Source organism: Cyprinodon variegatus, unplaced genomic scaffold (genome assembly GCF_000732505.1).
Source record: "Cyprinodon variegatus isolate N-32 unplaced genomic scaffold, C_variegatus-1.0 Scaffold823, whole genome shotgun sequence".
NCBI lineage: Eukaryota > Metazoa > Chordata > Actinopteri > Cyprinodontiformes > Cyprinodontidae > Cyprinodon > Cyprinodon variegatus.
This window is the reverse complement of record NW_015151276.1, coordinates 81,778-93,487: the sequence shown is the minus strand read 5'-3', so window position 1 is coordinate 93,487 and position 11,710 is coordinate 81,778. Positions and strand designations below refer to the sequence as shown.

The window sequence follows — 11,710 nt, the reverse complement described above, 5'->3', positions numbered from 1 at the left end:
CCCCTCCCCTCAGGGCTGCGTCCTGAGCCCCCTGATGTTCACCCTGATGACACATGACTGCGTCCCCAGGTTCACCAGAGCGTTTGAAATGGGCTTTCCTGGTGTTTTGCAGAGTTTATTCTGGAAACAATTTTGACATCCTGACATTTAAAATAGTGGTTCCACCTGAAAAATATTCCTCAATGCCTTTCTGTCATAAAATACAAACAATTGGATTTCCAATTTATACTTTGGGAGCTGAACTTGCTTGAATTCACATGTAATTTCAGATGATATTTGCTCCTAAGACCCTCTGGGCTTAAAGGGTTAAAAAATGGGATTCCTTTGGTTTCTATTTTTAGACAATTTGCAATAATTTCAAAAAACAACCGTGTAGAAAGTTGAGAAAGGAAATAATTTTATAAGATAAGTGTGGAAAAGGTGCAGCCCTGTGAAACCCTGGTTTGTGAACGTAACGTCTACATGTTTAGACACCCGTTATTACAGCATAAAGAAGTGCGGCTTAACACTTCTCGCTACACTTGTCCCGGCTCAGCGCCCTGCTTCTGCTTCTTGCACTTCCTCTTTCTTCATTAAGGGTGAAAGAGATCTTACAGTCAGCGCACAGGAAGCAGTAGCCAGAGGAACCACGCTCGCAGTAATACTGCAACTATAACCAGCCACAGCTAAGTCTAGCCAGTATGCAAACCCCCGATAAGTCACATGGACACGCTAAGACTGTGTGGACATGCGTCTTTCTGGAAATGAAAACAAAGGGAGGCGACTTCCTGTCGACTCTTTGATGAAAATTGTGGAACTGTGTTCTTATCCTCTCTGAACCGTGTTTGCCCGTTTCTGCCTTTTCATCGTTACTCTTCCTCATTTTTTTGCACAAAACCACTAAACTTTTGCAGATGTTTTTTTCTAAAATCTGGAATCGTACGTAAACTTTCCTTTAAAACGTTTTCAAACAGCTTAGAGACTCTAATGATCTTTCCTAATGGTCTTGATCAATACGACTCCATCCTTTCAGAGCCACGTTTAGCGATAGCAGACAGACTGGAATGATGTACACCCTTTGTTTTAGCACAGTAATGTCTGTTTTTTTGTCAACTTTCACATAATCTCTTTTTTTTTTTGCTGGTTTTTACTTTCGTCTGGGAATCCTAACATCTTTGCTTTGTTTCATTCACCCCCATATCCGCAGAACTAAACAACCAGACCATCTCCACCCATTGCTGTCAAACCTTTAAGGGTTTTGGTCTGTTTGGGTTCAGAACCGACTGTGCAACGGATTATCCAAGCCCATTGGATGCTTCAGACATGCCTTTTTCTTTCATAAACATTGAGGCGTAATTTTAATCTGACTCTCCGGACTGTTAGCTGCTAGCAGGAGGCTGCTCGAAGCTGTAGTGGTTCATTAGAGTCGGACATGTTTGCAGGAATCGACTCTGGGCTGTGATTGAATATTTCCGGAGAGCACGCCTTTGATGATTCATTCTCTCCAAATTTGATGAATCAGCATTATTTATACACTGGATGACGACATGGATACAGGAGGGCTGCGGTTTGGGATGAGGGTTGCTGAACTGGTGAAATGATCACTGTACATCAGTCACCATAAAAAGCAGCAATAAAACTATAAATATGATGGCTGTGGAGCAAACATCTGCATTCCTACGATTTCTTTCCGTGACTTTACATTGTTGAAAGTCTAAATCAGGATCTTTGTTCTTTTCCAACTTACAGCAGCCTTGCTTCCAGAGGTGGGGTCTTTGACATAGTGTACCTGAGCTCTGTTCTGCTGCTCGCTGTTATCCGCATCTTTGCTGGTGGACTTCTGTTCCTTCTTTGAGCCCACACAGCCCATGATGCCGCCTGCAGGACAATAAACAAGGAAAAAGGTTTTATTTTTTGCTCGTTTAAACATCAAGAATTACAATCAGGTAGTTAAATGGTTTCTGTAAATGTGGATCCAGTAATATCCATAAGTTCAGAATCATCTGGGTTAATATCTAGATCCTTTAAAACTACATATTAAAAAGAGAGATCATATCTCTCCTATCCTGGCTTCTCTTCATTGGCTTCCTGTTAAATCCAGAATAGAATTTAAAATCCTCCTTCTCACATATAAAGCCTTAAATGGCCAAGCTCCATCTGATATCAGAGATCTGATTGTTCCTTATGTTCCTAACAGAGCACTTCGCTCTCAATCTGCAGGTTTACTAGTGGTTCCTAGAATTTCTAAAAGTAGAATGGGAGGCAGATCTTTTAGTTCTCAGGCTCCTCTCCTGTGGAACCAGCTACCAGTTTTAGTCCGTGAGGCAGACACCCTGTCTACTTTTAAGGCTAGGCTTAAAACTTTCCTTTTTGATAAAGCTTCTAGTTAGAGTGGCTCAGGTTATCCTGATCTATCTCTATAGTTCTGCTGCTATAGGCTTAGACTGCTGGAGGACATAGGGGACCCCTTTTTCATCATTCTATCTCTATTCTCCCACTCTGCAGAATCTGTTAGTTCAATCTCTACGTTCTGCTCTCTCTGCTTTTTCTCATAGTAGCTTCATCTGGTCTGTTCCTGTTTGGCTGTGACTCCATCCTGGAGAGAAATATCAGCAGTGCTGCTGCCATCAACACCTTTGTTTCTAGATGTTGGAGCTTGGCCTGTTTTCCAGTGTAGTCCTGTTTCTCTGACTGTGACTAACTGGATGTGCTCTCTTCATCCTCTGACATGGGAGCTGGCTCGGAGCTCGTCTGCCTGGCGGTGTGTTTCCTGGACGGGGCCGCCTGTGGAGCTGGTTGACAGTTGCCTTTTGTATCTATGCTTCTTTTTCTATGTCTGCTTCTGTCTCCTTGAACCCCAGTGGGCCTCAGCAGATGGCCGCTCACACTGAGCCTGGTTCTGCTGGAGGTTTCTTCCTGTTCAAAGGGAGTTTTTCCTCTCCACTGTCGCTACAAGCATGCTTAGTGTGAGGGATTGCTGAAGAGTCAATGAGTCGATGCAATCAGCTGGTTTTCCTTAGATAGAAAACTTTGAATCAATCTGACTGGATGATCTGGTGAACTGGAAAGTGACGTGTTGTCGAGGTTGTTTGCCTCACGGACTAAAACTGGAAGTTGGTTCCACAGGAGAGGTTAAGTTCCAGATTACAGCTGAAAAGCTGAATATGTTAATTCTGCTTTTGTTTCTTTCTCTTTCTGTTAATACTAAAAAACATTTAACGACTAATTTATCATCTAAAAAGGTGCTGAATTGAATCCAAATCAGATCGTTTGTTCCAGAGTCTAAAATCTCAAAATGTAAGAAGTACAGGAAAAGAAAAGTCACATTTTTGTGCTAAAGGATTCTTTGTTTGTTGACCCTGACCGATTTAGCTTCTTTTTAGAGCAGCTCTCTGGTTTTGTCTCGCTGACCACACTTCCAACCACACCGCGTGGTCCGAACTTCCTCCTGCTGCACTTTCCATGATGACATGAAGTCACTGTTGCAAACAGTGACTTTCAGAAGCTGCTGTTAGACAAGCGTTATAAATTTAATATCATGTCCTAATATCATCCATCGCTGTGGATATCTGGATATGTGACTGAGCGAACTGACAGGAGCGACTTTCATCCATCATTTCTATCTATAAAACAAACATTTTCAGAATGTAAAGAGAAAATGCTGTGAAGTTGTGCTATAAACTGAAAATGTAACTGAAAAAATAAAGTATTTCAAAGGAGAAATGAAGTTAGCATAACAAAAATGTAAAGTTTTAGGTATTTTTTATCATTACAAACAATTAAGAAATCCAAAATGAACTGATAAACATCATTTATTACTGGAAATTAAAAAGTATGAATGTTTGGAGCAGATATTCTTCAATATTTACGTAAAGTCTTAATAATGTGTGAAATTAGTGTAGCGACTTCGATCCACCAACAGAGCAGCTGCTGGCTGAGAAGTTTTGCCCCACTTGCGTTTTCTTTCTTATTTATATTTCAAAAAATTCCAAATGACGATGAAAACGATGACGGTTAATAGAAAAGTTTGACAAAAACATCCTCAGCAAACTCCATGTTGGGTAAACTCCTTTCTTCTAAAGTAAAAAGAGGCCACACCCCCTAAGCAACCCCCCCCCCAGCTGTGGGAAGACCTGAACACCTGAGCCACCAAAATAATAAACAAAAAATAATCCGTTAACTTTGGCTCTTACAGTTAGACTTTAGGAAAAATGAACAAATATGATTGACCTGTAAAGGTTTATATTTTCACCCCTTTAAGGTGTAACGGAAGGAACAATGTATTTATATATTTATCTAAAAAGGGAACAAAGTACGTCTTTCTTCACGTTTCGCTGAGCAGAAGCACACAATAACTGACTGGAGCTTTTTTTGGATTTTCATGTCGTTTAATTCGCATCTTTTCAGCGGAGAGAAGCAAAGAGGTGTGAATATAAAGAGTTCAGTTTCAGTGCACAGGCACGAAGCTCTACCACATAAAAAGGAACCACTGGCGGCCATCTTGTTTATTAGCGATCAGCGTTTGATTGAAACAAAGCTTTTCAAACATCTTAGCAACGATGCAATGAGGTGAAAAACATCAACCTTCCCACCTCTGCACAAACGGCATCGATTAAACTCTGCTGCACGCCTCCTGCAGCCGTCGTCGCTCATTATTTTATGGCTGAATTTTTCCTTTTCAGCCAAATGGTGAATCGATGCTTGCAGAATTTGTCATCAAATTGCTGCCAGATAATTTTTAATGGGTCTGATTTTAATAATGCTGCTTATCGAACTGTTTTACTGGACGTTTAAAGCTGGATCTCAGGATGAGGTGATAAAAAAAAAATGTCATTAGGTCTTCATTAACTGTTTTCAGCAGAACACCTGATATTTGCCAGAGCAGAGCAGTTCACCTCCTCTGACCTTTAGCATTCAAAATCTGCTGCTTTGTATACTGGATGTATTTGTGTATTTATGTATGTAAATATGAAAGCGGATGAAGAAAATAAAACTGAACAACAGTTGTTGGTGAAAAAAAACAAGGTTTAGCAGGAACTGGAATAAAGGAGGAGTCTGAAGCTGCATTGTTCTGCATGCAAAGCTGCACAGATGGAGGGAGAGGCGCGGGTTCAATCCTGCGTCTGCTCACAGAGGCAGATTAAGGCGCTGACAGAGGGAAGTCAGCGTTCGCAGCTCCGCTCAGCACCGTCAGGGTCAAATGCAAGGAAACCGTTAAGAACATTTGCTCTCAAGTTAAAAAATTATTCACTGTGATCAATGCATGCAAATGATAAAGGGGTGCAGCGCTGAGGCAAATGGAAAATGTTGCGTTTGAGTGTAAAAACCCAAGAAGTGCCACGTTCAGTTTTTCTTTTCTAACCTAAAAAAGTTCCCTTTTCTGTCTCCTCTGATCCGTCTTCCCTGAAGGTGCTTCTGGGAGTCTTCTGATTAAACTTCATCCATGCATTGCACCGCCTTTCAAGCGAAAACTGATTTCAGATGAAGGAAAATGGATAATAACTTAATATTTAGAGAAAAAACAAACAAAAAAGCAGAGAAGACAGTCAGTCCTCGGCAGGCCTCTGTTCCTCTTTGCATGGCGGCGTCTTATTTGATTATCGCTCGATCAACAGATAACACCCGAAACTCTCTCAGCACACAGCCAACTTTATTAACTTATTGTGTGAACCATCAGAAGCAGGATTTTCTAAAACCAACATGAACGAGCAGGAAACCCAGACTTTGAAGGCACCATCAGCACCAACCGTTCCTCTGATCCTGAGGGAAAAGCAGCCTTTGAACGCAGCTGGGATCAAATCTCTCTCTACTTCGTGTCCCTCCTGCTTGAAAAGCTTTGATTTTCCTATTTTTATAAAAACAGTGAAAACCAAAAGGTGTAGCATTAGCTAAAGGTGGAATAACACGTCACTCCACCATCATGTTGATGCATCTTGATGGAGACGCCATGTTTCCCCTAAACAGCATTTGTCTTTTGATTTCATCCAGTAAAGAGAAGAAGTCCTCCTGCTTCGTGCAGCTCTGCTGGTACTGACCACAGATCAGCGGCATTTATTTAAAGCTGCTCACATCTGAACGTTTTGCATTGATGTTGAAATAATTAAAATGATTAATTGATTTTAATCATTTCCCCAGAATCAAGTCTTCCATTAAACTCCAGATTAAACCTGGATTAAAGATTTTAAGGTGGGATTTTTACAGAGAAGTTATGTTGCGTCTTCCGGCTGCGGAAGAATCAGTTCTTCTATAGAACCAGAACCGAACTTTTGATTACATGAGTAGAAAGGAGCTGACAGATGAGGTTTCAGTTCTGGTGCTTCGTCTAGTTCCTTCACCTTTGCTTTTTAAACCACTCAGCTTCGCTGATCGCTCTGCAGGCAGAGACTTTAAGCTGACAGATCAAACCTTTCATCTTCTGCATCCCTGACTAGAACTTATTAACGTTGACTTATTCAACGATGGCGGCGCTCGGCAGCAGAACCAGCAGAACCTAAAATAATCCAACCACCTGAACGATAGCTAGGGAAAACCTGAGATTAAAATATAAATTATAGCAAACAGTTGATATTAACAGAGAAATTTTTTTCTACCCTTTGGACACACATCTGGAAACAGCTGTTTCCACTCATACTGACTGACTGCTGGTTTCACTGGGATCACTGAGGTCACAGGAAACAAAACTGATCATTTAAAATATTGATCATTTATGAACAATTAGCATAAAAACACACGAGATCACAAACTTAAATAAAATCAAACTGTTTTATTTTATGGGTTTTCTCTTTAAATGCATTTTCAACATCATTAAATATTTCTGTGGCAGCATGAGCGGTTCTAGACAGGGGCCAACGGGGGCTGGTACCCCTGTTATGGCCCCTGTAAGAAATTCTAATGATGATCTGCACTGGAACAGAACAGATTTTTATTTTCTTTCTTTAAAAATTCTGTTTTACTAATTGTTTAAAAACAATAAGGTGATAGCTTCAGCGGAATGGAGAGAGGATCCCAGTTTTCATCTGCCGAATGTTATTTCCAAACAAATTAAAAAATACTTTTATTTTTAATTTTTAATTCATATTTTATAGAAAATGATTATTTTAACTTAAAGTCAAAAATATGTAAAATTCCTAAATTCTGAATGTATATTAACCTAATAAGTCATAGAATTTTAATTAAACTTAATTTAATAGAAATTTCACTTCATGCAGCTCTTTTAATATATTTGAATCCCATTTCCTGTTTTTATTTTATAAATATAAACATGCCCATGAAAACATGCTGGTCCCCCCCTGGACCCCCGGTACATCCGGTCTAGAACCGCCTCTGTGTGGCAGAGATGCTTTATTACTGTGATATAACGCTGTATTCAGTTCATCAGATAAAACCAAACTCCAGGCCTCTGTGAATTTTACACCTTCTCTGGAAGATTCATTCTGAAAGTCTGTAAAGAAAATACCTGTTCGTTAAAACACGATGCAGTCCTGAGCTTCAGAGCTGAAAGGAAGCAGGCCGCTCGCCGTTAACCATTAATGACCCGGTTACTGCCTAATCCCAGCCTGGATGTCATCCTACGCTTCCAATCATCATAAAAATGGAGTAAAAACTGAAAACTTTCGTTAAAGTTGTTAAAAATATTCCACATCATGAGGAATAGCAGCTCAAACTCAGGAGGTTTTAGAAAACAAAGAAGATTCCTGCAGCTAAAGGTTGGAAATCTGCTTGTTTCAGTGTTTAGATAGAAGTTATCGCTTCCTGCTTAGTCTGAAAGCTCATTACAGGTGTTCTGGGGTCCACATCAGGAACTCTGCCTCAGTTCATCCTCCTCCGTCTGCTTTGATTTCCCAGTAATCCTAACCCTCCCTATCCTGTCTCCTCTTTTCTACTCTCTGCTTACCTTCTTTAGTTCTATTTCTCTGCTGGCAGAAAGTTTGCAGAAATGTTGAAATGCTCCGTAGGTCTGAAACCATGAGAAACCAAAACCAGCCTGTAACAGCAGGCTGTAATAGTGATATTGTAACTGTAACAGTGTAACAGCAGGTTGTAACAGCAGACTGTAACAGCAGGCCACAACAGCAGGCTGTAACATTAGGTCGTAACAGCAGGCTGTAACAGAAGACTGTAACAGCAGGCTGTAACAGCAGGCTGTAACAGAAGGCTGTAACATGCAGACTGTAACAGCAGGCTGTAGCAGCAGGCCGTAACAGCAGGCTGTAACCGCAGACTGTAACAGCAGGCTGTAACAGCAGGCTGTAACCGCAGACTGTAACAGAAGGCTGTAACAGAAGGCTGTAACATGCAGGCTGTAACAGCAGGCCTTAACAGCAGGCCTTAACAGCAGGCTGTAACAGCAGGCTGTAACAGAAGGCTGTAACAGAAGGCTGTAACAGAAGGCTCTAACAGCAGGCTGTAACAGCAGGCTGTAACGGCACGCTGGTGGAGAAATATATGATGATGAAAAAAAGCCAGCATTGAGAAGCTGATAAGTTGAATGTGTCTAAAATAATCCAATGAAGTGACTGAGCTTTTCTTAAGTGACTAAACTAAAGCAAACGGATGGTTTGACTGTAAGGATCCTGGAATAGAAACAAACCAGGGAAAAGACAAAGATACAAACATTACATATATTACATAAATACAAACTTTTGTTCCTTGAAGGTTAATAATCATCCACCACTCCCACTTTAAACTGCTTTTTTCCCTTAATCTCCCGATAAACTCCTGCAGCCGTAACCTTCTCTAAAGCAGGACGGAGAAAGATGGAGGCTTTCTGGGTCACAACAAGCTCCCACATTTTTACAGCGTTAAACTATCAGCATCAAACCATGTCTGTTCAGATACAGGAAACCATTAATATACTTAAAACCAAGAGGGGATTCTGATTATCTAATTGATCGGTTCCTGTAGCGTAGATGAATGTCGGATTAAATCATTCATACAGTACACAACTCAGCTGCATTGATATTATTTCCTGAAGCATTGTCCAATAGATGCTTTGGTGCTTGAAATAAAACATAAAGTGAGAAGAATAAAGCAGGTGAGCTCATTTAATAACAATAATGTTATTTCTTTATTTTATTGCATCAGAAGCTCTGAGTGGGAATGATGTCATGGATCCCGGTTAGAAATCAGAAAATAATTTTTTCTGTGATGCAAAGAGAAGCACTGATCAGCACATCAGTGTGTCGACGCGCTGGGGATGATGTTTAAAAAGCTCTGACTGGTCAGGATGACTGGAAAAGCGAAGAACTAAGCAGGAGTTTCATTGTTTTCTCCTGGAATCACACAGAGAACGCACCAACCTGGGCATACCTGGGGGACTGAAGGTGCTGCTACAGATGTGCACAGAATTCGTTTTGTCGGTTGACAAAAGCTCAGAGCTAAAAGGGATCATTTCTGCAGAACGCAGGTTCTCCGCATCGATAAAGGTCTGCTGCTCCGCTACTGGTCTAACGAAAGCTTTATTAGGAAAGGCTGATTCAGGACCATTAAAAATATTAAATCTTTTGGTCTTAAGTCATGTAAGATGACTCGTTAATTTGCCAAAGTACTGGAGAATCGGATACATTCAGTCCAAACAGGTTTCACTGCTATTAAAGGCAACAAAAAGTGTCTCAGTAGGTCAGCTGCCATCCATGCAACGCTGCAGCTGCCATCAATGCAACGCTGCAGCTGCTATTCATGCTACGCTGCAGCTGCCATCCATGCAACGCTGCAGCTGCCATCCATGCAACGCTGCAGCTGCCATCCATGCAACGCTGCAGCTGCTATCAATGCAACGCTGCAGCTGCTATCAATGCTACACTGCAGCTGCTATCAATGCAATGCTGCAGCTCCTATCCATGCAACGCTGCAGCTCCTATCCATGCAACGCTGCAGCTGCTATCAATGCAACGCTGCAGCTGCTATCAATGCAACGCTGCGGAAAGCGGCTCTGCATGTCGTTTTGTAGGCCATTAATGTGGTTCATCAGATGGATGGCCGTGATAACCACAGGTAATCCCGATTTAGTCTGTTTTCCTCATCATAGAACAGAATAGAATAGATTGTTCCAAAATCACAACGCAAAAGGAAACCCTCCCTTATGGAAGAGTTTTAACCTTAATTATTAATCATTTAATCCCAAAAATGACCTTTTCCTTGGTCCCTGCAGCTGCTGTGTTCACATAGTGGAGAATCTGGCCTCCCATCCTGCCTCCAGGCTGTTTCAGCAGAGCGCTGATGATTTTAGTGGAGAAGTTTGGCCCAGATGGAGATGTTTTGGAGCGTTAATGAGGTGCCAGCTTGTACCTGTTTCCTTTTGCCTCAGGCCACAACAATATCATTACCATCAGCTGAGTGAGCGAGGAAGCCTTTTTGATTTAGCCTCTGATCAACAGGAAAAGCCTTTTTTTTTATCTCCAAGTTTCTGCACCTCAGCGTCTTTTTCAGATTCTCCAAGCCTCAGAAAGTCATTTTTTCTTTTTTCAATCATGAGCTAAAAACCGTCCATCGTGTCTCGTTTGATGAGCTGCCTTCAGGTCTGGGGGACTTTTCTGAAACTTTCCTGAAACTTGGTTAAGACCTTCCCGATGTGAAAGTTATAAAATGTATGTTAATTAATTAGGTTATTTTTATTTCCTTAAGAGTTTGCATGAATCGTGATAAATGATTTACCATCTCAGAACAATGTAACCCCCCAACATTGTTTTAAGGGTCACGTCTGACCAATCGCGATGGGACACCTGCACCAAAGGCACCAAAGGCACCAAAGGCACCAAAGGCTAGCTTCTTTACCATAATCATAATAACTCGCATTCCATAACTGAAGCCAATGGATGTTTTTATAATTCTATGCAGAAATTCAATATTTAAAACATCAGATTTATTCAAATATCACATTTCTGCACATTGCTTCACAAAGCTGCTAAACCACTAAAATCCAAACAGAAACAGTTTCAGGAAAATACGACTTTTATAGCTTAATGAATTTAGTTCATTTTCAAGAAACATTCCTCAGTTTTGCTGTCGGCTCTTTAATGTCTGCAGACTGAAACCTCAACCAATGGGCGCTTTAACTTCTCTTTCTATGTGATGCAATCATTTTTACAGCTGGAAACATTTCCAAATACTTGAGTGGATGTTTTTGTAGGTGAAGTTAAAAAGAAGTCGCCTTCTGTCAGTCAGCTGACCGGCAGTGCTTAGCAACAGGTGAGGGAGGGGCAGAGCTGCAGATTAAACCACTGTTTTTATCTGACCCATGTGCTTCAAGTTCAGCTGACATTGACCTCTATATAAAAAGGCAGAAACTCTAATTATTGATATTATATTAGCGTAACCATGGGTTACAGATCTAGCATTGTTTGTCGCCCACTTTCAATCTCAAAGAGTCTTTATGAACCAAAGGAAATGTTTGCGATGCTCACGTCTAAATATAAAAGACTCTCAGCTGAAGCAGAAGTTTCTCTGGTTCTTCTTTACAGATGGGAAGTCGATGCTGGATTCCCCCCCCTGACAGTGCAAGATCTCAGGTTTTTTTCTGGGGGGTAGGAAGTAGGGATGCACGATATTGGGATTTTGGCCGATATCCGATGTGCCGATATTTTAAAACTCATGTAGCCGATAACCGATATCGATACCGATGTTAAAGCTGGACAAAAATAAGTAGTCATTGAAAATAGCAGTTTTGTTATCCATTTCTGACACTTTGAAAAATAATTTTCATGTGCCGATATCAAATTGATTTTTAAAAACG

The 11,710-nt window shown here is 40.9% G+C and overlaps 1 protein-coding gene across 1 annotated transcript in view; it reads right to left on the bottom strand.

Annotated features, from left to right (window-relative positions):
- LOC107098932 (tyrosine-protein kinase HCK-like) overlaps positions 1 to 11,710 on the bottom strand; it is a 33,394-nt gene that overhangs the window by 20,020 nt on the left and 1,664 nt on the right. The window contains exon 2 of the mRNA XM_015396828.1: positions 1,727 to 1,857. Coding sequence (XP_015252314.1) covers positions 1,727 to 1,849 — 123 coding nt within the window. The 5' untranslated portion in view covers positions 1,850 to 1,857. The remainder of the gene's footprint in view (positions 1 to 1,726; positions 1,858 to 11,710) is intronic.